General features: G+C 46.4%; 1 protein-coding gene and 1 non-coding gene across 6 annotated transcripts; both read left to right on the top strand.

The window, feature by feature from the left end:
* The first annotated feature begins 342 nt into the window (after positions 1-342).
* KHDC4 (KH domain containing 4, pre-mRNA splicing factor) lies at positions 343-25,540 on the top strand. Of its 5 annotated transcripts, none has more exons than XR_009152394.1 (14): positions 343-470; positions 4,584-4,815; positions 6,078-6,206; positions 6,724-6,803; positions 6,988-7,040; positions 7,516-7,682; positions 11,367-11,578; positions 11,918-11,978; positions 12,452-12,509; positions 13,710-13,960; positions 16,704-16,862; positions 20,120-20,204; positions 21,376-21,461; positions 24,030-24,075. XR_009152394.1 is itself a non-coding variant. In XM_058160361.1 (14 exons), exons 1-14 carry the CDS (start codon positions 424-426, stop codon positions 24,227-24,229), a joined length of 1,848 nt encoding a protein of 615 aa, XP_058016344.1. In that variant the 5' UTR covers positions 343-423; the 3' UTR covers positions 24,230-25,540. The 5 variants fall into 5 exon arrangements, 4 of the variants coding, with proteins under 4 accessions (XP_058016344.1, XP_058016342.1, XP_058016346.1 ...); XM_058160361.1 differs by having other exon boundaries at positions 20,092-20,204; positions 24,030-25,540; XM_058160360.1 differs by lacking the exon at positions 24,030-24,075 and adding an exon at positions 4,380-4,463 and having other exon boundaries at positions 388-470; positions 20,092-20,204; positions 21,376-23,498.
* On the top strand, positions 9,752-9,880 carry LOC131186907 (small Cajal body-specific RNA 4). The gene has a single exon (XR_009152441.1). It is a non-coding gene; the product is annotated as a small Cajal body-specific RNA 4 (non-coding RNA).
* Positions 25,541-25,723: the final 183 nt, after the last annotated feature.

Genomic DNA, 25,723 nt, shown 5'->3' with positions numbered 1-25,723 from the left:
AAAAAGGAGTCCATGTTTTTTAAACTCCGTTCCATTTTTTTTAAAAAACTCTTTTTCAAGAGTTCAAGAGGTTCAGACAGGGATCCTAAGCCGCTTCTGCCTCTCTGCTTTCAACCCATCCTCCAATCTTGATTTGCGTCCTTAAATCTTGATTTCTCCCCTTCTGCACTTAAAAAAAAAAAAAAAGAAAACCCAAAACGGTAACCCGGAAGTCTGATAGCGCGTACCCCTCTACACTTTATTATTATTATTTTGTTTTACAGCAGACGTAGATCTAGGGAACTTTGCATTCCGCGCGCGCTGTTCCGTTTCTCAGGCGACCCTTTCCCGGAAGTGACGCCGCGGGGAAAGCGGAAGTGACGACGGAGGGGAAGTTTCTCCACGAAGGAGGCGGCGGCGGCGGCAGCGGCAGCGGCTTCAGCCATGTCAGCGGGCGGCTCGGGGCAGCGGGAGCCCGGGGCCTCGGGCGGGTGAGGAAGGCGGCGCCCGGGCGGGGAGGAATCGGGGACTGGTTAAAAAGCGCCCGCCGGGAGCGGACTACAACTCCCATCAGCCCCCGCGCCCTTTTTCTCCAGCCCTTCAGCTGACCCCCCCCCTCCCCTATTATCCCCCTCCCCACCTTATATTTTATATATTATACATTTATATAATGATGTGTACAAGTACATATAATTTCTCCTCCCCCCCCCCGGGTGCTTTAAAGACCCCCTCCCCCCTTAGAGTCGTGTGAAACCCCCCCCCCAAAAAAGCCCCTCCCCAACCCCCCAGGTCCTTTTTAAGGGAAGGGTGGGGGGGGAGTTGGGGGGGCTGTGAAAAGGGAGGAGGGGGGCTCAGGGCCGAGAAAGTGGAGGGTGGGTGGGGGGAGAGAGAGAGAAATCTCACAATTTTGTGTCCTTCCTTTTGAGCGGAAAGTTTTTTTTTTTTAAAAAAAAATAAAAGTAATTTTCACCATTAATAAATGTAATTTGCTCGCCTAAGAAAAATGACCAGAATGGAGCAACTGCTCAGTGGAGAAGCAACTTCACAGGATCCTTGCTCAACTATTGTCCTATATTCATCCATCGATATCTATGAATCTACATCAATCTCGCCTATCGCTGTTGATCCATCTGTCATTTCATCTATGATATATATATATACCGTGTTTCCCTGAAAATAAGACCCTGTCTTATATATTTTTTTTAACCCTGAAATAATCGCTTGGCCTTATTGCTGTGCGCTCAAAAGCCCAGTTGGGCTGATTATCAGGGGATGTCTTATTTTGGGGTGAAACAGGGGAATTGTCTTTCTATATCTATCTATCATCCATCCATCTATCTATCCTGTATCTGTTATCTCTCTATATCTATCATTCTGATCTATATCCATCTATCATCTCTCTCATATCTATCATCTATCCATCTCTCTATCTCAAATACCTCTAACACATCTCTGTCTGTCTAATATCAATCTAACTGTCTTTGTCTATCCATACTACCTAAACTCTAAACTAATACATTTGTCTGTCTGTCTGTTTCTCAGTATGTCTATCTTCTATCTATCATCCATCTATCTATCTCAAATATCTCTAACACATCTGTCTGTCTAAGCTAATATCAATCTAACTGCCTTTGTCTATCCATACTGTATAAACTAAACAAATAATAATAATAATAAATCATAAATCTGTCTCTCCTCCCAGTATCTCTTTCTCTCTCCCATCTATTTATCTCAAATACTTCTAGGGTATCTGTCTAATATCAATCTGTCTTTGTCTATCCATACTGCCTAATAAATACATTTGTCTGTCTGCATGTCTGTCTTCTATCTATCATCCATCTATCTCAAATATCTCTAACACGTCTGTCTGTGTAATCTAATATCAATCTAACTGCCTTTGTCTATCCATACTGTATAAACTCTGAACAAATACATCTGTCTCTCCCTCCAGTATCTCTCTCTCTCCCATCTATTTATCTCAAATACTTGAGACATCTGTCTATTATAAATATCATCTATCTATCATCTATCTATTGATCTATCATCTCTCTCATCTCCTTTCCTGCCTTCTCTATCTATCTATCAATCTATCTAATCTACTATCTATCATCCATCTAGACATATCTCTGCCTAATCTATTGAATATGAATCTACCTTTGTCTATCCATTCTACCTAAGTAATAAATTTGTGTCCGTCTATGTGTCCATGCAGGGATATTTTAACATCTGAGGAATGAGACCTTTCAGCAACAGAGATCAGGTGTTGCAGGAAAGGGCTTTTGTGTTTATGTGTAAATTCACACACACACTGCACACCACCACATCTTTAACCACCTGCTTCATTCACACACACATAGACACACCTGCCAGGGCAGGTGAGAGCTCAAGGTTGGCCTAGTTGGCTATGGGTGACTTCAGCTCTTTCTCCTCAGAGAGAGGTGGAACCTCTTCACCCCCTCCAAAGCAGGCCCTGATTTCAGCTCTTTTTGTTGTTGTTGTTCTCTTGCCTCAAAGTGGCTTCTTCCACCCCAAAATTCTGTTCTTGTGGCCTTCTGGAGCTTGAAAAGGGCTCCAGTCTCCTCACTTAGACATCTCTGGGCTGCTGCTGCTGCTGGTACTGCTTCTTCCTCCATCTTCCAGACTTCCTCATCCTGTTGGCCTCTGAGCTTTTCAGACTTCGATCCTTTTATTCTCTTTTTGCCTCCAAACTTCTGCCCTCATGGCCTTCTGGAGCCATGGCTGGGCTCCGGTCTCCTCACTTGGCCTTTGGGTTTCTTCTTCCTCATCTTCATGGCTTCTCCTCCTCATCCTCTGAGGTTCACTCAAATTCAGCTGCAGGGCTGCTTGGATCTCTTTTCCATCTCTTGAAGCGCCAAAAGTTTCCCTCAGGAGCTGCTTTTCCTTCTGGGTCTTCTGCTGCTTTTCTGGACTTTTCTGAGGCGAGCGGGAAAATTCAGCTCTTTTCGCCTCAGGAATTGGGGCTTCTTTCTGGATCTTCGTTGCCAATTTTTCTTCTCTTTTCCACCTCCTGAAGCACCAAAAGTTTCCCTCAGGAGCTGCCTTTCCTTCTGAGTCTTCTGCTCCTTTTCTGAGGCGAGCCGCGAATTCAGCTCTTTTCACCTCAGGAATTGGGGCTTCTTTCTGGATCTTCACTGCCCATTTTTCTTCTCTTTTCCACCTCCTGAAGCGCCAAGTTTCCCTCAGGAGTTGCCTTTCCTTCTTTCTGCTTCTTTTCTGAGGCGAGCAGCGAATTCAGCTCTTTTCACCTCAGGAATTGGGGCTTCCTTCTGGATCTTCATTGCCCGGTTTTCTTCAGCTTCTGAGGCTCCAAGTGACTTCAAGCCCTTTTTCCCCTCAGGAGCTGCCTTCCTTCTGGGCTCCTGAGGTGAGCAGCGCCTTCATCTCTTTTCACCTCAGGGGCCATGACTTCCTTCTTCTTCTTGTCTTCCCAGTCTTCTCTCCTCTTCCTTCCTTCCTTCCCTCGCAGTCTCTCTGGGCGATCTGACCCTCTCCCTCAGCCGTGGCCCCTTTTTATACTTGAGGTGCTCTCCTCCGATTGGTGGAGTGCCTCAAGGGGCCTAGCTTTTGATTTGCTCTCCAGCCTCAACCGCCTCATTGGCTCTTCCTTGAAAACCCTGCCGGCTGTTTCCAGGGTTCATTTCTGGGAAGCAAAAAAATGGATGGATGGGAATTATTTGTTCCTGGTCCTTTGTTCAGTTCCTGATTTGGTTTTTCCCTTGATCTCACAACAACAACAACAACAACAACCACGAACTGCAAAAACAAACCACCAAGTGGATTCATAATTTTAATTTTTTATTCATTCATAGCTCCGAATTCAATGTACTGTCAGAGGAAGAATTTTGGATTCTTCATTCTATTTGTATATTACAAAGTCAACTTATTGCCCCCCCCAACAATCTGGGTCCTCATTTTACCTACCTTATAAAGGATGGAAGGCTGAGTCAACCTCGGGCCGGGCTTGAACCTGCAGTAATTGCAGGCTGCTGTGTTCTAATAACACAGCAGCCTGCAATTACTGCAGGTTCAAGCCGGGCCCGAGGGCTGCAGAGAAATGGGGTACAGTGGCAGATTTTTATAGGGGGGAACTTGCCTGGGGTTCTATAACACTTGAGGGGCATTCATATGTGTGTATATGTAGGTATATTTATTCTTATGAACATGCCCTTCCTCTGGGAAAACTAATTTAGTTAACTGTGTTTGCAGACCTTATCCTTTGATATGTGGATTAGGGTTACTTATTTGGGGTGGGGTGGGGCTTGAGGAAGTTCAAGATACTTTCCCCGTTTGCTGTTTTTGCTCGATGAACTTAATTTCAGCTCGACCGCCAATTATCTAGCGAAGGCACTGATCATTGTGGATTCTGTTCATATTTTAAGGAAAGATGGAAAGAGTATAAAAGAGTGAAATGCCTTTTGATCTAGAACTTCTCACGCTACGATGGTCACAGAGCAGAATTGCAGGTTCGGATTACCGAGAACAAACGCAAAGTGTTCCCAAAGGTCAAAAGAAGGGAGATTTGAGAAATAAAAGACCCAGCTATAATATAAATATATATATATTTATTTATTCTGAATTTTTAGGCGCCGAAGCAAATGGGACCAGCCAGGCCCTTCGCCGGCTCTCTTTCTCCTTCCTGCTACCACCCCTGTGGCCGGCCGCCCTATGCAGGGCAGCGGAGACGGGATGTTGGGTTCGGAAGGCTCGGCGGCTCCTTTGGGAGCCTTGGATGCCGCCGCGGCGGTGGCCGCGAAAATCAACGCCATGTTGATGGCAAAGGGAAAGCTGAAGCCCTCGGCCAACTCCGCAGACAAGGTTAGTGGTTATGGAGGTGGGGGTGGGGTGGGTTTCCCCCTTTGTGTGCCTGCCGTCAGGTAGTCCTCGACTTACGACCACGACGGAACCCAAAGTTTCTGTCGCCAAGCGAGACAGCGGCTCAGTGAGTTTTGCCCCGTCTTTATGACCTTTCCGTGGTTAAGTGAATTCGTGCAGTTCTTATGTTAGTCAGACGGTTCTTAAGTGAATCCGGCTTCCCTCCATTGACTTGGCTCATCAGAAGGTCACAAAAGGGGATCATGGGGTGTTGTAACCGTCATAAGTATGAGCCGGTTACCAAGTGCCCAAATTTTGACAAGAGGATGGTCCTAAGTGTGAAAAAGTGTCGTAAGTCACCGTGCAGTTGTATCCTCAGGAATTTCCTTAAGGTAAAATGGATGCCTATAAATTTCCCTGTCTCCTAGTGATTGGTCCAAAACCACCCAGCTAGCTTTCATGCCTAAGTCAGAACTAGAACTCACTGTCTCCTGGTGACAAACCCAAAGTCACCCAGCTGGCTTTCCTGCCTAATGTGGGACTAGAACTCACAGCCTCCTGGTTTCTAGCCTAGCACCTTCACCACTAGACCAAGCTAACTCTGTCTAGTTTTCATATTATTATTATTATTATTATTTCTTCTTCTTCTTCTTCTTCTTCTTCTTCTTCTTCTTCTTCTTCTTCTTCTTCTTCTTCTTCTTCTTCTTCTTCTTCTTCTTCTTCCTCTGTCTAGTTTTCATATTATTATTGTTGTTATTATTTCTTCTTCTTCTTCTTCTTCTTCTTCTTCTTCTTCTTCTTCTTCTTCTTCTTCTTCTTCTTCTTCCTCTGTCTAGTTTTCATATTATTATTATTGTTATTATTTCTTCTTCTTCTTCTTCTTCCTCTGTCTAGTTTTCATATTATTATTATTATTATTTCTTCTTCTTCTTCTTCTTCTTCTTCTTCTTCTTCTTCTTCTTCTTCTTCTTCTTCTTCTTCCTCCTCTGTCTAGTTTTCATATTATTATTGTTGTTATTATTTCTTCTTCTTCTTCTTCTTCTTCTTCTTCTTCTTCTTCTTCCTTCTTCTTCTTCTTCTTCTTCTGTCTAGTTTTCATATTATTATTATTGTTATTATTTCTTCTTCTTCTTCTTCTTCTTCTTCTTCTTCTTCTTCTTCTTCTTCTTCTTATTATTATTATTATTATTATTATTATTATTATTATTATTATTATTATTATTATTATTATTATTATTTTCCTCCTCCCTTCTGATCCTCGGCAGCTCCAGGCTCCAGGCAAAGGTCCGTCGGCGAACAAAAGCAAAGATGATCTCGTGGTGGCGGAAGTGGAAATTAACGACGTGCCGCTCACGTGTCGGAATCTCCTAACAAGAGGACAGACGCAAGACGAGGTCTGGGGCCCTACCCAGGGGTGGCTCTGCAGTACCTTAATTTCCCATAATATTAGCTTGGTAGGCGTAAAATGGGTCCATGCCCCCTTGGATTTCTGGGAGTTGAAGTCCAGCCCTCTTAAAACCTGCTGGCTGGGGAATTCTGGGAGTTGAAGTCCACCCATCTTAAAGCATGCCGGCTGGGGAATTCTGGGAGTTGAAGTCCACCTATCTTAAATTATGCTGGCTGGGGATTTCTGGGAGTTGAAGTCTTCAAATTGTCAAGGGCTAAGAAGCCCTGAATTTCCTTTTGTGTTCCTTTTCTTCATTTTGATGGGGAAATCTGCCCCTTTTATCTTCTCAAGAAGCCACAGGAAAATAATAGTGTAGCTTGTTTAGCGTGCTTGGGGTGCTAGAAACACCTTCGTGAAAAAGAGACATTTTCGAGGAATTTGGGGCTTCCACTGAGCTTTTCTTGCGTGGCTGATTGTGATTTTATTTCTCCCTTTTTCTCCTCTTCCTCCCCCAATGTCTGCAGATAAGCAAGCTCAGTGGGGCAGCAGTCTCCACTCGGGGAAGATACATGACCGCGGAAGAGAAAATCAAAATTGGCCCTGGGTGTGTATTACCGTTGTTTCCATCTCCCATTTTATCTTTTTCAAAGGAAATCACTCTTCCCAAAAACTCATTCTTCTCGACTCAAAAGATATTTTTTTCAGCGTCTGAAGTCTTAATCTTGGTTTTGGATTATTTAGAAAAATAAAATGAAACGTGCCTTTTTTTTTTTGTTTCCCTCCCCCAGGGATCGTCCTCTGTACTTGCACGTTCAAGGACAGACGCGAGAACTGGTGGACAGTAAGTCGATTCTTAGTTTGGATGCGGTGGGCAAAAACTCAGGAAACGTAGGTGGACTCTTTGAAGAAAATGTGGCTTTCTTTGCTTCCTGTGGCTGGTTTTGTGGCTTAGTCACTCCGTGCTGGCTGGGGAATTCTGGGAGTTGAAAGTCACTTGTCTTAAAGCATGCCTGTTTGAGGAATTCTGGGAGGTGACATCCATTCCTCTTAAAGCATGCCAGCTGGGGAATTCTGGGAGTCGAACTCCACCCAATTTAAAAAGCATGCCGGCTCAGGAATTCTGGGAGTTGAAGTCCACCCATCTTAAACCAAGCTGGCTTGGGGGGAAAAGCCACTCTTCTGCTTGTGACTCCGCTTAACGTCCACGGCCACAAAGGTGGTAGAATCAGGCAGGACTCCCTTAATGCCTGCCCCGTTTAGCAACAGGAACGTTAAAAGTTTCGGCGTGTTTGACACCGTTGCTTTGGCGCTTGCAGGAGCCGTCAACCGGATCAAAGAAATCATTACCAACGGCGTGGTCAAAGCGGCCACCGGGTCCAGCCCCACCTTCAACGGCGCCACGGTGACTGTCTATCACCAGCCCGCTCCCATTACTCCCTTGCCCCCAGCCGTGGGGCAAAAGACGCCCTTCCAGTCTGGCGGGGTAAGTATTGCTGTTAAGGGAAGGACACCCCCCCCCCCAAACACATTTTTTCCATCTTGGTAGCGTGGCGGACGGGACGTGTTCGATTCAACTCTGATCTCTGCTTTGGGTGGGTTGATACGACGGGCAGAGCCAGGAGATTCGGCTGTCTTGACGCTTGCTAAATCTAAAGGCAGAGATTTAATTCCTGCCACTTTGTAAGGCCACGCTTGGAATCCTGCATCCAGTTTTGGTCGCCGCGATGTGAAAAAAAAAAAGATGTTGAGACTCTAGAAAGAGCGCAGAGAAGACAGTGGTGGGTTTCAGAATTTTTTTTACTACCGGTTCTGTGGGCGTGGCTTGGTGGGCATGGCATGGTGGGCGTGGAAGGGAAGGCTACTGTAAAATCTCCATTCCCACCCCACTCCAGAGGAAAGTTACTGCAAAATCCCCATTTCTTCCCGATCAGCTGGGACTCGGGAGGCAGAGAATAGTTGGGGACGGGGCCAGTCAGAATTTTTACTACCGGTTCTCCAAGCTACCCAAAATTTCCACTACCGGTTCTCCAGAACTGGTCAGAACCTGCTGAAACCCCACCTCTTGAGAGAAGAGCAACCAAGATGCTCCAAAGACTGGAAGCTAAAACATATGAAGAACGGTTGCAGGAACTGGGGAAGTCTAGTTTAATGGAAAGGACTATGGCATTGGTGAAATAGAAATATTTTTTTACTACCGGTTCTGTGGACGTGGCTTGGTGAGTGTGGCTTGGTGGGCATGGCAGGGGAAGGATACTGCAAAATCCCCATTCCCTCCCCACTCGTGGGGGCAAGGATATTGCAAAATCTCCATTCCCACCCCACTCGTGGGGGAAAGGATATTGCAAAACACCCACAGAACTGGTAGTAAAGGGCCGTAATAGCTCAGGCTGTTAGAAGCCTGTTATTAGAACACAGCAGCCTGCAATTACTGCAGGTTCAAGCCCGGCCCGAGGTTGACTCAGCCTTCCATCCTTTATAAGGTAGGTAAAATGAGGACCCAGATTGTTGGGGGGGCAATAAGTTGACTTTGTAAATATACAAATAGAATGAGACTATTGCCTTATACACTGTAAGCCGCCCTGAGTCTTTGGAGAAGGGCGGGATATAAATGTAAATAAAAAAATAAAAAATATCTCCATTTCCACCCCACTCGTGGGGAAAGGATACTGCAAAATCCCATTCCTCCCCACTCATGGGGAAAGGATATTGCAAAATCTCCATTCCCACCCCACTCGTGGGGGAAAGGATATTGCAAAACACCCACAGAACTGGTAGTAAAGGGCCGTAATAGCTCAGGCTGTTAGAAGCCTGTTATTAGAACACAGCAGCCTGCAATTACTGCAGGTTCAAGCCCGGCCCGAGGTTGACTCAGCCTTCCATCCTTTATAAGGTAGGTAAAATGAGGACCCAGATTGTTGGGGGGGCAATAAGTTGACTTTGTAAATATACAAATAGAATGAGACTATTGCCTTATACACTGTAAGCCGCCCTGAGTCTTTGGAGAAGGGCGGGATATAAATGTAAATAAAAAAAAATAAAAAAAAATATCTCCATTTCCACCCCACTCGTGGGGGAAAGGATACTGCAAAATCCCCATTCCCTCCCCACTCATGGGGGAAAGGATATTGCAAAATCTCCATTCCCACCCCACTCGTGGGGGAAAGGATATTGCAAAATCTCCATTCCCTCCCCACTCGTGGGGGAAAGGATATTGCAAAATCTCCATTCCCACCCCACTCTGGGGCCAGCCGGAGGTGGTATTTGCCGGTTCTCCGAACTGCTCAAAATTTCCGCTACCGGTTCTCCAAAACCTGCTGGATTTCACTAGGACTAGGTGTGACATGATAGCACTGTTCCAATATCTCGGGGGGAGGCTTCCCCGAAGAAGAGGGAGTCAAGCTATTCTCCAAGGCAGCAACGGATGGAAACTAATCAAGGAGAGAAGCAACTTAGAACTAAGGAGAAATCTCCAGACAGTTTGAACTCTCCGGGGGAATTCTGGGAGTTGAAAGTCCACAAGTCTTAAAAGTTGCCAAAGTCGGAGAACCCTGGGCTAGAGGATTAAGAAGGCCTGGTCCGTTGAGCCAGGGCTAGGCCGAAACCGTCCTCTTACAGAAACGCGATGGAGAGAGGGGGTCCAGCTTCCAGACAGCGGCGACCTCACTGTGCCATTCAACAGAGCCTGCTAGGTTTTCTTCCAAGAGAAATCAGCTGTGAGCCCCGGAGGAGAAGGGCTAGAGGAAGTGGTCAAATGTAAAATTTGTGGGCATGGCTTGGTGGGGGGGGGGAGAGGGTAATGTGACTGGGCGGGCGTGGCCATCTTTTTTTTTTTTAACTTTTAAGACGTTGTAGAAAAAAAATGCTTTTAAAAGGTTCCTCCGACAATCCCAGCTGAGTTGCCCGATCGTCGGAGGCTTTTCTTTTCTTTTAAAAGCATTTTTCTTTTTTTTTTTGCCTTTAAAAGAAAAAGAAAAAAAGCCTCCGACGATTTATTTATTTTATTATTTTTATTTATTTATTATTTAGATTTTTATACCACCCTGCTCCCGAAGGACTCAGGGCGGTGTACGGCCAGATTAAAAAAACAGTACAATATACAAATTAAAACAAAAATTAAAATAACATACTCTATAAATGGCCGAAAATTTAAAACCGTCAAATTTGACCCATAAAATTCATAAAAATACCCCTATTAAAATGATTAAAATTCAAAAAGTTTAAAAAATTAAGCCAGTCCCGCTTGGATGAACAGGTACGTTTTCAATTCATGGCGAAAGGTCCGAAGGTCAGGTAATTGACGCAAACCAGGGGGAAGTTCGTTCCAGAGGGTAGGTGCTCCAACAGAGAAGGCCCTTCCCCTGGGGGCCGCCAGCCGACATTGCTTGGCGGACGGCACCCTGAGAAGACGCTCTCTGTGTGAGCGTACGGGTCGGTGGGAGGCATAAGGTAACAGCAGGCGGTCCCGTAAGTACCCGGGCCCTAAGCCATGGAGCGCTTTAAAGGTGGTAACCAACACCTTGAAGCGCACCCGAAAGACCACAGGTAGCCAGTGCAGACTGCGCAGGAGCGGTGTTACACGATCAGACAACTCAGCTGGGATCGTCAGAGGAGCCTTTTAAAAGCATTTTTTTTCTGCCGAAGAAGTTGTAGAAAAAAATGCTTTTAAAAGGCTCTGACGATCCCAGCTGATCTACGTGATCATCAGAGGCTTTTTTTTTTTACTTTTAAAAGCATTTTTTCGGCCGAAAAGAAAAAAACCGTCTGATGATCGCGCAGCTCAGCTGGGCATGGGAGTGGAGGGCAGGATTTTTGCTACCGGTTCTCCGAACCACCCACCACTGTCGCTCTACCGGATTGGGTGATCCAGTCCGAACCGGGAGCATTTCACCCCTGGCTGGACGGTAAATTACACGCCGGTTGCCGAGCGTCCGCTTTTCGATCGCGTGGATCGGAAGCACGGATCACTCTGGCTGCAAATCGCTCTTTCCAGTTGCTGTCGTAACGGGTCGCTGACGGAACGGTTTTCAAGCCAAGGACTACCTGCAGAGAAAGACAAGAAAAGAAAGAAAGAAGGAAGGAAGGAAGGAAGGAAGGAAGGAAGAAAATGAATCGACAGGCTAAAACAGGTTCCCCCCGGGTGACTTTTGGATATTTGTGTGTTTTACAGATGCATTACGTCCAGGATAAGCTGTTCGTGGGGCTGGAACATGCAGTGCCTACCTTCAGCATCAAGGAGAAGGTGGAAGGACCGGGCTGCTCGTATTTGCAGCACATCCAGATAGAAACAGGGGCGAAGGTGTTCCTTCGAGGGAAGGGCTCCGGCTGCATCGAACCTGCGTCTGGCCGCGAAGCTTTCGAACCCATGTATATATACATCAGGTAAGCAGAAGACGGGATTCCTTCAGGTCGGAGGTGTGTGTGTGGGGGGGGGGAACGATACTTTTGTGGACTTTCAACTCCCAGAATTCCCTGGAAGTCGAAGTCCACAAATCATAAAAGGGCCCTGCCCTGCCTTTAAGATCAAGAAATCGTCATCGTCATTTAACGACCCCATCATCCCTTGCGGGGATGGAGTCTGGGTAACTGAATGGAAGCTAGCAGAGTATTTTAATGGCCGGCTGCCCTTCCCTGTCGCCAGGGCGGAGTTTTGAAATGCCTCTCTACAATGAGAGTTCGTTAAAAGAGTTTTTGAAAACTTTCCCCACCTTTCTCTTCCAGCCACCCCAAGCCAGAAGGCCTGGCAGCAGCCAAAAAGCTTTGCGAGAACTTACTACAGACTGTAAGTTGACTTCACCAACCCGGTTAACTTAAATTCTAACCGCTGCCTTTTTATTCCCGTAACTGCTTCAGCGGCGGGAAAGGTCGTAAAACGGGGCCAAGTTCCCTTCACAAATATTCCACTTCGCGACTAGAAATTTCGGGCGCGCTTTTTGTCACGAGCCGAGGACGGCCTGTACTTAGTAGCCGTTCCTCTCAATGCCCAAGTTGCCGGCCCCAATTATGGTCGCTAAACGAGGACGACCCGTATAAGACAAGTTTCAGGGTAATTTGGGAAGTAATTTTCAAAAATAATTCCTTCACTAAGGAATGAACGGTTGCCACCATAGCAGGGGTCATTTCAGAAAGCCGCCGACAATAAAAAGCCGGTTCCTTGATATAAATCCACCTACGTGGGTTTAGATAAATATAAGTGGATTTATTTAATATTTGCATTTATTGGATCCTAATTATGAATCTGCAATTCCTTTTAAGGTCCACGCCGAATACTCGCGATTTGTGAACCAGATAACCACAGCGATGCCCTTAACAGGTAGGTCTTGACCAGCGGCTTGGCTACAGCTAGTTGTCGTGTCCCACTCCTCCTCCGACGGCCGGGTCTGGGAAGTCTGTATCAAGCGTGGCCATGAAGCCTCTGCAGCTTTGCCAAATTCCTGTCAGAGTTCTCAGGGCAGGCAGGAATCCAAGGTGTGACTTCAGCAACCCAGATGAGACTTTGCTTGACTCAAGGAATGCCAAAAAGCAGATCCTTTATATAGGCCATGGGGTGTGGCTCCATGACTCAGCACTTATCCAGGCCTGCCCCTCCCTTCCTTTTGCTGATGTCGCCTCTCCATTCTCCGGAAGTGGGGATCTGTCCACGTTTTGTCAGCTGCCGGCAATTCTAGCTCGTGGCTGGCTTCTTGCTCACACGCTGTGGGGGGGGAGGTTTATTTGCTCAGTCTGTCCAGGCATGGTGCCAGGGCTGGGGGTTGGAGGCATGCCAGGCCATTCTTCTTCACTATCAGTCTCTGGCTCAGATAACAGGAGATGGGAGGGGCCTGGCTGTGGTGAGGGGGGCGGGCGAGGCACAACAATAGTCCTCGACTTACAACGGTGCATTTAGTGACCGTTCAAAATTACAACTGCACCGAAAAAAACGGACCGAGGACCGTTCTTCACAGTTTACGACCGCTGCAACATCTCCCCCGCATCCCCCACCCGGGTCACATGATCAAAAACTCAGCGGTTTGGCAGCCGGTTTGCCGGTTTATGACCGTTGCTGCGTCCCCCCCACCCCACCCCAAGGTCATGTGATTCCCCCCCCCTCTTTTGCGACCTTCGGACCATCAAAGTCCACGAGGACGCCAGATTCGCTTAACGACCGGCATCCTAACTTATCAACGGCAGTGATAGGATAGGATATAGAATGGAATTCTAGGATAGGATAGGATAGGATATAGAATGGAATGGAATGGAATGGAATGGAAGGAACAAAACGGAACCGAATGGAACAGAATAGAAAAAGATGGAATGAAATTTCAATACCTCGTGGTATTTGTGGTTGTCAGTCGAGGACTATCTGCATTTCAGGTTTCTGACCAGGGAGGTGGGTAGAATTGTTCCCTCTGGTGTTTCGAGGGGGGTCTCCAAACCTATTTTTTTTTCACCCCTTCCTCTTTTCCACCACCTTCAATCCAATGTTGTCATCAATCCGTTCCCGTCCGGCTGGGATTCTTTTGGCTCCCGTCAGGATTCGCGCAACCGGCAACCATCGCAACCGTTCCCCCCCAGCCGCCGTACTACCCCCCCAACGGCTTCCAGGCGAGCTACCCCATGGCTCCGCCCCCTCAGCAGCCGGGCCAGCCCCCTTACGTGATGCCAGGCATCGGACCTCCGGCGGTTCCCATGGCGCCCGGGGTACTGGCCCTCCCCACCAGCGTCCCTCCCGTGCCCACCCAGTACCCGATTACGCAAGTCCAGCCTGCTGCTACCACCAGCCAGGTAAGAACACGCAGTGCTTTCTTTGAAAGTAATATTAAAATAACAACAACAACAATATTGGTTTACATAGTGTATTGCTTTTGTCTATTGCTTTACATAGTGTAAACCTATTTACATAGTGTAAGTCTATTGCTTTACATAATGTAAGCCGCCCTGAGTCTTCGGAGAAGGGCGGGATATAAATGCAAATTTTTTAAAAAATAACTTCCAGATCTTTGGAAAGACTGACTTTAGGTAGATTAAAATGCTATAGAATAGAATAGAGAATAGAAGATAGGATAGGATATAGACTGGAATGGAACAGAATAGAAATAAATGGGATGGGATAGGATAGGATAGGATAGGATAGGATAGGATAGGATAGGATAGGATAGGATAGGATAGGATATAGAATGGAATGGAATGGAATGGAAGGAACAAAACGGAACCGAATGGAACAGAATAGAAATAGATGGAATGGAATGGAATGGAATAGAAATAAATGGAATGGAATGGAATGGAATAGAATAGAATAGAATAAAATAGAGAAGAATAAAACAGAATAGAGTAAAATATAGAATAGAATAGAATAGAATAGAATAGAATAGAATAGAATAGAATAGAATAGAATAGAATAGAATAGAATAGAATAGTAGGAGAGGAGGAGAGAGAATAGAATAGAGAATAATAGAATCTAATAGAATAGATGGATAGAATAGAATAGAATAGAATAGAATAGAATAGAATAGAATAGAATAGAATAGAATAGAATAGAAGGAGAGGAGAGGAGAGAGAATAGAGAATAATAGAGTAGAATCTAATAGAATAGATGGATAGAATAGAATAGATGCATAGAATAGAATAGGGAATAGAATAGAATATAATAACAGAGTTGGAAGAGACCAGGTGATGCACAAATTGAAGAGAAACAGCTAGAAAAAAAATAACGAAATATCACAGTTTGCAAATTGAAGTTGAGCAATTGTGGAGGGAGAACTCAGTGGTTGTACCAATAGTAACAGGAGCCCTTGGAGCAATACCCAAAAGGCTGCCTAGATAGATGGAAATATTGAACTTATTAGACCTGAATATTTTGACTTTGAAAAAAACCCACACAAAATAACCCCACCTTATGCAGAATTGCCTATATACTCAGATGTTACCTTTTTTTTTTTAAGTTTTATTTTAACATTCATATCCAATAACCTATTTAATGTACCATCATATACAATTAATCGGACCTGCCCGGTCACCACTCCCCTTCCTTTAACTCTCTTCCCTTCTCTACCTTCTTCTACTTTCCACAACCATCCTCCCCCTCTCTTATCTACATCCTCTCCTCCTTCCTCCCTACTCCTTTCTTCTCCCTCTTCTATCCCTCTTCCTTCCTTTCCTCTTCCTCCTCTTCTCTTTCCTACCTCCTTCTCTCTTCTACTTCCTTCTTTCCCGTCATTCTGAAGTGGTAGCCAGGCAGCTCCGATCTTACATTAATTATACTTCTTCAATCATCTTTGTACATTAAACATCAATCCATTTCCTACCCTCATCCCCCCTCATCCCCCCTCCCTTCCCCTTCCTCCCCCCACCCCATCTTTAAGGTAAGATGTTACCTTAAAAGCTCTTAGTGTCGTGTCCCACTCCTCCGCTGACGGCCGGGTCAGGGAAATTCGAATCAGGCCTCCACAGCTCTGCCAAAGTCCTAGCAAAGTCCTCAGGGCAGGCAGGAGACCAGAAAGTGACTTCAGCAAGATATGTTTAGACTTTGCCTGACTCAGAGAATGCCAGAAAGCAGATCCTTTATATAGGCCATGGGGTGTGGCTCCATGACTCAGCACTTATCCAGGCCTGCCCCTCCCTTCCTTCTGACGCCGCCGCCTATCAATTCTTCTGATGCGTGGGTCACTCCAGTCTGCAGCTGTTGGCAATTGACCTCCCTCAGGCTCACGTGCTGTGGAGGAGGGGGAGGGGTCTAGTTGCTCCGTTTGCCTGGGCATGGAGTCAGAGCTGGCGGCTGGAGATACTTCCTCCTCTTCAGCCTGTCTGGGCATGGAGCCAGGGCTGGGGCCGGGAGATGCCCCCTCCTCAGCCTGTCTGGGCATGGAGCCAGGGCTGGGACCGGGAGGCATACTAGGACATTCCTCCGTGTTCGGAAGCAGATAAGAAGGCCCCGGCTGTGGTGAGATCGGACCAACACTTAGGTCCTTAGTTAGGACCTGAACTGCCCAGCTTTTCGCAGTCCCAGACTGTGAATCGAATTGAAGATTAAATAATAATAATTGTTATAAAAATTTATTTGCCCCTATCTCCTGTGGTGGGTTCCCAATATTCTTGCCACCAGTTCGCCCCGCATGCACACGCTCGCTTCACGCGTGCTACTTCCACACACGTCCCCGGCTCACGCATGTGCACATTTGCCTGGCCTCGAAAATGTGGCTAAATAGGACGGCATTACACCGGGGTGGGTGGCGAGTCCACTCGCAGTTACTGCTATCAGTTCTCCCAAACTGGTGCGAACCGGCTGCATACCACCTCTGCCTATCTCACCATGGGGCTACTTATTCTAGCGCTTTACAACCGTAAACCATACCGAAGACATCAAAAGCCAAGGTTAAAGAAAAAGTAAAATAATAAGAAGTATAAAGCAGAATGAGAATAAAATAAAGAATGCGACGTTCTTCATTGCGCCTTTTGAATGATGGTTCTAACGTTAGGGGACCGTTTCGATATTTTTTGGGTGTGTGTGTGTGTGTCTCTCTCTTTCCAGACCCCGCTAACTGCTCCTTTCTTGCCTGCTGCTCCTGGAAAGACCCCCCTGTCGAGCGGGACGCAGCCCCAGATGCAGCCCCTTCCTCAACAGGGTCAAAAACGGCGGTTCACCGAAGAGCTTCCCGACGAACACGAATCCGGATTGTTGGGATATCAGGTGCAGTAAACCACCATTGTTGCCTTACCTGCTCCCCGTTTCCCCCCCCCGTTTTCACTTTTGAAATCGAAACGATTGTATGTGACACCCTCGGATGTCAACTCAAAAAGATTCCTTTATTTATTTATTTATTTATTAATCATACTTTTATACCGCACCATCTCCCGTAGGACTCAGGGCGGTTCACAGGCATATTAAAAAACAATATGATAAATAAGCATTAAAAACCCAATTAAAACTTAAATATTATCATAGCCAAATCACTAAAAACGGTAAAAACCCATTAAAAAACCCTTAAAATTTAGTTAAAACATTTTATTCTTAGGCTAGTCCAGCGCGCTGAAATAATAAAGTCTTCAGTTCACGTCTGAAGGTCCGGAGGTCAGGGAGTTGTCGTAATCCTGGAGGAAGCTCGTTCCACAGGGCTGGTGCCGCCACAGAGAAGGCCCTCCCCCTGGGGGTCGCCAACCTACATTGTTTGGTTGACGGCACCCTGAGGAGGCCCACTCTGTGGGAGCGCACGGGTGGCAGAAGGCGGTCTCGAAGGTATCCCGGTCCTAAGCCATGGAGCGCTTTAAAGATGGAAACCAAAACCTTGAATTGCACCTTTAATTAGGAGTGCCGGCAACTCCTGCAAATGGTTTCTCTCGCAGGCTAACAAGCTAACCCTAACAAGTTGTCTGCCACACCTATTCATCTTCGCCCCCTGCCTTTTAATCCCCAGAGCTAGGGTGGGGCTTCGCTAGCAGCAATGGCTCTTCCGTCCCAGGGACCGGCCCATAGATTTCCACTGCTCTCCTCTCCTCTGCCTTCTGCACATCTGTGCATCAGGCACCGGACCCAGCTGTTCCTCCTCTTCCTCATCAGCCACCTCCAGACTTGGGGGCTGTTGACCCTCCATCTGAGGGCTGATGGACGGCCCAGGCTCTGCCTATGTCTCCCTCTCTCTCTCTCTCTCTCTGCCAGCTCCATTCCGTCTTCCCCCTTGGAGCTCCCAGGTTGCTGATGCTAACCCGTGCCGCCTCCTCCTCTTCCTCTGGTTTTGCTGCTGGAGGGGTCTACAACCGTAGGGCTTAGATCCTAGCTAACCTCCGAAATTGTCATTCAAGCATTAGCTGGGCCGACCGTCTTCCGTAGGGCCCAGTTGGGCTGAGGATGGGTCCCTAGAATGGGTCCCGTTTGGGCCGGAGATCACCACAGGTCTTTTCAAGACTTGGGGGCGAGGTTTCGGAGAGACCCTGGATCTATAGTTAGACCTCAACTTACAACCGTTCACTTAGCGAACGTTCCATTTTGATAGCGGCAGTAAAATAACCTTTTCACACTGCAACGTGACCGTTGCAACGTCCCCGAGGTCACATGATCCAAATTCAGATGCTTGGCAACTGGTTCATATTTATGATGGTTGCAGCGTCCCCTGGGGGAGGGGGGGTGTCATGCGACACCCCCCCTTTGGTGAACTCCTGGCGAGCAGAGACAACGGAGAAGCCGGAAGTGCCAAACTTAACGGCTGCGCGGATTCACGTAGCCGCTGTGGCAAGAAAGTTCGTTAAGACGGGGCGAAGCTCCCTTAACCGCTGTCTCGCTTAGTGATGGAAATTTGGGGCTTGGTTGTGGTCGTAAGCCGAGGACTGCCTGTATTTGCGGCAGCCGATTTCCCAAATTATTTAAAAAAAAAAAAAAGCCCGTGAACGAAATTGTATCTCCAGGCGTGAAAAAAAAATTAAGATTTTGCAAGGGAGATTGAGTTTCCCTCAAGAGCCACAGCTGAGCGGCAGAATTCAAATTTTGGGTTTCAAGCCAGATTTTAGGGATGGAAGGAGGAATTTGATTTCAAAAGAGATCAATTTCGTTTCGATCAAGTCACAATAAAAAAAAATGGGAAGATGAGCCGTTTGCTTGCCAGCTTATTAATGAAAGTGGCTGGGAATTGTAACTCACAACAACAAGAGTTTTCTTACCCGGGGCGTGAAAACGACAGGGGGAGTGGGGGGAAAAGCAGCACGAGGTTTTGTGTGTTGCTAAAAGGAACACACCACCCAAAATTGCGTATCGAGTCATCCGAAGTCTTAAGTTTAGAGAAAAGATAACGCTTTCCTTCCGAGTTTCTCTTTCTACAAACATCGCAAACGTGCGAGTTTGCTCAGTGGATTTTTCTCCTAACCTTTTTGGAAAAGACAACAACGATAATGTGTTTGTAGGCAGGGGGGGATTCAAAAATTTTAGCAACTGGTTCTCTGCCCAGTTGCTGGGTGGGCATGGCCTACTCGCCGCCTCCACCACGGCCGGTGGGGGTAGGGCGTTATCGCCTTCCCCAGGCTCCGGAGGCTCTTTTCGAGCCTCTGGGAGGACGAAAACAGCCTCCCCTGGGCTCTGGAGGCCCTCCGGATGCCGGAAATGGACTGGTTTCCAGACTTCCGGTATTTCTGGGAGGCCCGTTTTTCGCCTTACGAGAGCATCCATGCAGGCTCTGCCTTTACCTGGCATCTAAAACGGGCTGCGTGGAGACTCCTGGGAGGGGCGGGCATGGGGCAGGCGGGGCCAGCCAGTCCTTGCAACTACCGGTTCGGTGAATGAGATGTAAAATTAGCATCCGGTTTTCCCGAACCGGTTGAATCCCACCCCTCTTTGTAGGATTAGGCCGCACACGCGTTGGGCGGAGTTCCCGTCCTCCCGTAACGAACTGCTGAATTTTGTCTTAATAACCGCTGCCAAAGAGCGACCGTCCTGACATGGTCACCTGGCGACCCGCTTTACGACCGACAATGATCATAAGACGAGGAGGACCTGCTGAATTAAACTGAAGCACAAGGTCCACCAAAACACGGCGGGATTAAAAATAGCTCCAAATTTAAGCTCTGGGGTCTTAAAAGAAGCCTCCAAATGGCTCCGTCTTCGGCTTTCTGAATTGTAAAAAAAAAAATAGAAAGAAATTTCTCTTGTTTTAGCTAATTCAAGTTGGAGAGAATTCTCCCTGAGCCTCGTTTGCTCCTGTTACCCGCAGAGGCAATTTCCAACCCCCTTGGTCCCTAAAAAAAAAAAATAATCCAAAAACTCTAGGATGTTGGCCGTATCCTCATTGAAGGAAACAAAACAAGAAAAAAATTTTGGGCCTCCAAAAAGACCTCTTTTTTAATTTTTATTTTTTTTTACTTTTTTTCATGAAGGAGCTGATAGCTCACGTCCGTGTTTTAGGTTTGCTAATGCCGCTATGTTTTTCTGCTCATAGCATGGACCCATTCATATGACTAATTTAGGTACAGGATTCTGCATCGCGACGGAAATGGATGGGACGGGCCTGAAGCCAGCAGGTTCCTCAGGAAAGGAGAGAGAGAGGGACAGGTGAGTGGGACAAGCCGGCGAGGTAGGCCGGACCGGGGGAGAAACACAAACCCGCTTTGAGAAATACTAGAAGCGCACAGGTAGCCCTTGACTTGACTACATTTCAGAAGTTATAACGGCATTGAGGGGGAAAAAAAGAGTGACTTAGCAGTGCTTTACGACCGTTACGATGTCCCTGTGATCAAAATTCAGGCGCTCGGCAACCGACTCGTATTTATGACGGTCGCAGTGTCCTGGGGGGAGGGCGTCATGTGATCCCCTTTTGACAAGCGAACTCCACAGGGTGAGGGACACACACCAGATTCTCTTTTAACAGCCGTGCTGCTAACTTTACGACCATGGGAAAGAAAGGTCGTAACAGGGGGCTAAACTCCCTGAACAAACATGTCTCGCTTTGAGCAACATAAATGTCGGGCTCAGTTGAGGTTGTAAGTCAAGGACTACCTGTGTCGATATTAACCCTTTCCATTTCTTTCCCTTCCTTCCTTATACCAAGGAAGATCAAGGCTGAGAAATCTTGAGCGTCCTCCTCATAGTGTCCTGTTTTCCCGGGGCGAGCTCACGTTTTCTCAATGGTTGTCATATACCGTATTTTTCGGAGTATAAGGTGCTCCGGACTATAAGACGCACCTACCTTTTTTGGGGAGGAAAACAAGGGGGAAAAAAATCTCTTGTCTGCCTCCCAGCAATTTGCCTCCTTGCAGCAAACAGCCAGTTTCAGTTTCAGCACAGCCTGATTAGCACAAGGGGGGGAAAAAATTCTGCCTTTGCCTCCCAGCAATTTGCCTCCTTGCAGCAAATGGGGCAGCCAGAAACAGCTGATGGTCGGGAGGCGGATCCAACCGACCATCAGCTGCTTGTGCTAATCAGGCTGTGCTGAAGCTGAAACGGGCTTGTTTGCTGTTTCTGCAAGGAGGTAAATTGCTGGGAGGCAGAGGCCAAAGGGTGAGGGCTGGCGGTGGGCGGGGATACTTCTGGTGTATCATAAGACGCACCCAAATTTTCACCCTCTTTTAGGAGGAGAAAAAGTGGGTCTTATACTCCGAAAAAGCCGGCTTTCATGCCTAAGGCAGGACTAGAATTCCCCATCTCCTGGTTCCTAGCCCCCAAGCCCTCTCCATTACTGGGCAACTTCTTCTCTCAAGAATCCTCTTTACTGTCTCCCAAACAGGCAGCTGATGCCGCCGCCGTCGTTACCAGTGACCGGGATGAAACCGGAGCCTGACGACCGGAACGGGTCCTTGGGGGGCAGCAACGGTGAGCGTGTGGGGCCGAGAAGCCCGCCATGTCTTGGGTTTTTCTGCCTTCTTTTTGCGACGATGCCTCTTCGGTCCGGCCTGCTTGCGGCCGGCATCAACCACCACCACCCCCGCACCCCTCCGGGCCTTAAGCCTCGAGGTGACTTCAACCTTCTCTTTGCTCGGTTGTTAGTAGGGCCCCCAAACCCAGAGTGGACGGAGTTTTTTTTTTGTGTGTGTGTTTCTACCCTCTTTCAAGATCAGCAGCCCCAATACACCCATCCACCCAGGAACGAGTTCTCGCCCCACCATCAGGAGGTTGTGAGTTCGATCCTACGGAGAGTACAAATGTAGATTCTCCTAGATGACCTGCAAGGTCCCTTCCAACTTCCGTTAATCTGTTAAATCTGTCTCCTTGCGGGAATGCCGGCTTCTGCCAAAAACGTTCCCCCAAAAACCCGAGTTCGAATCGACCCCTTTTGTTTCGTCTCGGCTGCTCTCTGAGCTGGGCTTGTTCTGTGGTCGACATTTCACGACCCTTAACTAGGTAACATCACCAGTGCTTAAAGATGCGAGGAAAAGAAGCCGGCTCAGAGGACCCCTCGTTTTTCAACCCCTGAGCTACAAATATTCTACTTTATTGAGTCTCTCATCGCCCCCATCTTTCCCCCGCCTCCCCTCCCCATCCAGCCGCCTCCCCATCCGATCCACAAGACGCTGCTCACTTTTTCCTCAGGAAGCTGTGCAGATACCTCCCACCCCCACCCCAAAGCCAGGCTCACCTGCACAGGCACCCAGTTCTCAATTTAAAACCGTTCATTTAATGACCAAAGTGAACCACGGCTCTGGAATAAAAGCGACCCTGGACCGTTTTTCACACTTAAGACCGTCGCCGACCATTCCCACGGTCCGAATTCAGACGCTTGGCAACTGGCTCGTACTTATGCCGGTTGCAGTGTCCCCGAGATCAGGGGATTCTCCCCCCCCCCTTTTGCGACCTTCTGATGGGGGGAAGCCCAATTCGCTTAACAATCGTGTGATGAGTTTTAACAACCAACCGCAGCAATTGGCTTCACAGGTGCGCCAAGGAAAGGGGTTTAAATGGGGCAAGATTCACTTAACACGTCTCACTCAGCCACAGAGAGATTGGGCTCCACTGTGGTCGTAAGTTGAGGATTACCTGCATCCAGTTTATTTGATGAGGAGAGTTAAAATACAAACAAAAATCACGATTTTAAAATGTTAGTGTTAAATGTAAAATGTAAAATGTTTTTTTTTTAAAAACCACAACAAATAAGACATTAAAAAATAAAAATATCTTAGGAAAAAGAAAAGATTTAACAGATTATACACTATAACATTTTCCCTAATTGAATGCTGATTAATATGACAATATTAGAATAGAATAGAATAGAATAGAATAGAATAGAATAGAATAGAATAGAATAGAATAGAATAGAATAGAATAGAATAGAATGTAGAGTAGAATAGAATAGAAATAGAGAATAGAATAAGAATAGAGTAATAGAATAGAATAGAATAATGAATAGAATAGAACATAGAAAATGAATAGAATAGAATAGAGAATAGAATAAGAATAGAATAAAACTGTAGAGTAGAGTAGAGTAGAATAGAATAGAAATTCTTTATTGGCCAAGTGTGATTGGACATACAAGGAGTTTGTCTTCGGTGCATAAGCTTTCATTGTACATAAAAGCTGTAAGTGATAAGTCATGATCATAAGCTGTCATAAAATACATTCATCGTCAATCATAAGATACATAAGATAGTCATAGCCATAGGAAACTAAATAAGCAATCAACATAAATCGTCTGAGAAAACTGAATAAAACAATATAAATAGTAAAGATACAAGCAACAAAGTTATAGTCATAATTAGAAAAAGGAGATGAGGAAAGATGAGAAGAATAATAGTAATACAAGCTTTTACTAAATAGTTTGACAGTGCCGTGGGAATTAGTTGTTTAACATTAATTTCCCATCCCTTAAAAAAAAACAAAAAAACAGGTCTCCAATTTTTTTTTTAAAAAAACTACTCCACTACTAAACCTGTTTGCAAATTGTTAGTTTTGTCATCTCTCTTTTTTTTTTTTGAAAAACCAATTTGGGCAAAGAACGCTAGCCGGTTTCTTCCTTTTTTTGACATATAATTCTTTGAAACGGAGAGCTCCCAATCGCACCAACCTTGCTAACTTTACTTTTTTTTTCTTCTTCTTTTTTTTTGTGTCTTTCTCTCTCTCTCTCTTTCTCTCTCTGTTCTCTTACATGGTACTGGCGGATCATAACACCGTCGGCGGGACGCCATATCGCTCGACTACCACCGATCTGGGGGGTGACCGTTGATATTCGGGGGCCTTCAAAACGGTGTCCAACTAACGTGTTGTTTTTGTTTTTGTTTTTTTTGAAATTAACCCGTTTTGGGGGAATTGTTTGATCTTTCTCTTCCCTTTTTTTCTACAAACCCCTCTCCTTTTTTGTTTTTGGGGACTGGGGGGGCCATGTGGGGGCTGGGGGAGGGCTGGTTTTCTTTCTTTTTTTTTTTTTCCCCCTCTCTTTTCATTCTTTAGATCATCCGTCCAAAAAGATGAAAACCAGAGAAAAGGAACTGGGGCTGGTAGCTTACACCGGCGACTCGTCGGACGAAGAAGAAGACCACGGGGGGCTTAAAAATGCAAGCGGCTACTCCCAGACCTGGAGGTTAGGGTACCAGTATCCGTCGTCACAGCAACGGGCAAAGCAACAGATGCCGTTCTGGATGGCCCCTTAGGGTCCCACCGCCCACCCCCAGCCCGTCTTCGCCTTTCCGTCTGGAGCAATAAAAACCGCATGTATTCCGATCAAAGACAAGTCTGTGGAAACCCAGAAGTTCGTCCCCCCGCCCTGCTCTCTGCACATGCTTGTGCGATGCAGTACGCCTCTATTTTTGTTTTTTGGTTTTTTTTTTCTGTGTGGCTGGGCTGTTTCCCACGCCTCCCTCCTGCCCCCCCGCCCTCCAGTACCGAACGACTGCCGTTTGGAGTGACTTGGGAAAAACCGCCGGCTGCTTTGGCGACACGACAGCCGATCCTCCGTGGGTTGGGTTGTGATCCCTCGCAAAGGAGCGTCCTCGCCTTTCCTGGGCACCCGAATCTTCGCTGCAGCAGCTTTTTTGGGGGAGCGGCCTTCGGAAGAGGCGCCAGCCGGCCAGCCCGCTTGCCCCACGCCACGCCGGCAGCCGTTCCGTGTTCGTTTCTCGCCAGGAAGAGATTTTTTCCCCCCGCCAAGGCTGTGTGTTTGTGTGTGTGAGACGCTGGAATGGAGAACGGAAAACCCTTTGCTGGATCGTTTTATGGACTTTAGAATCCTTTCCCAGAAGGGATTTCTGTTCCTTTTTTTCCTCCAAGCAATTTATTTTTATTTTTTTTAGCGTTAGAAAACGCAGCTGTTGTTAGCTGTGTAGGCTACCGTTTAGATCCGGCTGGAGTTCTTTCGCCTGGCTGATTAAAACCTTTTCATCTCTTGGCCTTCCTCCCGTTTTTATCAAGGCAAGGAACAACGGCACACAACGTTGTGGAATTCAGACTATTCATCTCTTCGAATTCAGCCCCGTGGGGGGGGAGTATTTTAAGTTTTATTTTTAATCACGGCTTCCCTCTGCCAGCATCAAATTCATTTTGCCATTGGTTACCATCTCCTTTTCTGTTCCAAATTTGCGAGCGGCCGACCAGATTTTGGGTTTTTTTTTTTTTTTTGTGATTGTTTTCCCTTTTTAAAAAAATAATAATAATACTTCTGGAATTGATAGAAGGCAGTCCTAGCCGAAAAATTAGGATTGTTTCTATAGTGGTTCGGAACGAAACCGGCTTTTCACCCGGACTGTGACTTAGTAAAACATGGGGTTTAATTTTTTTTTTTTTAATATTTAAAATAATTGGAACAAGCGTCAGATTATCTTTTTTTTCTTCTTCTGGCAGGTTTGCTTCACCTCCAAACCAAACCCAAACCCACCCCACCCCTCAAACCTCACTCTGTTCTCTGATTTTTCTACATGTTGTAAATAAATTAAACCATAATTTCACAATAAATGTACAAATGTTCTACTTCCGTTCTTGTCTGTTGTTGTTTTTTTTAAAGGTGAATATGAGTTTGTTTTTAGAAAATGTTGTTTATTTGGTTTTTTGGGCTTGGAGTGGGGTGAGAAAGGCTGGTTGAAGAACCTGGGAGGAAGTTTTCCTAGGTTTCTTTTACATTTCTACCAATAGGTTGAACCGTGTTTGTTAAA

Source organism: Ahaetulla prasina, chromosome 17 (genome assembly GCF_028640845.1).
Source record: "Ahaetulla prasina isolate Xishuangbanna chromosome 17, ASM2864084v1, whole genome shotgun sequence".
Taxonomy (NCBI): Eukaryota; Metazoa; Chordata; class Lepidosauria; order Squamata; family Colubridae; genus Ahaetulla; species Ahaetulla prasina.
The sequence above is the reverse complement of the archived record's forward strand: the minus strand, read 5'-3'. Positions and strand labels throughout refer to the sequence as shown.

Excerpts from the sequence above, each read along its gene's own strand:
- KHDC4 (XM_058160359.1), top strand. The coding sequence starts at position 424 with ATGTCAGCGGGCGGCTCGGGGCAGCGGGAGCCCGGGGCCTCGGGCGG. Across the intron at positions 11,979-12,451 it reads GCGAGAACTTACTACAGACT|GTCCACGCCGAATACTCGCG; the intron begins GTAAGTTGACTT and ends ATTCCTTTTAAG. Across the intron at positions 20,205-21,375 it reads AAGGAGAGAGAGAGGGACAG|GCAGCTGATGCCGCCGCCGT; the intron begins GTGAGTGGGACA and ends TCTCCCAAACAG.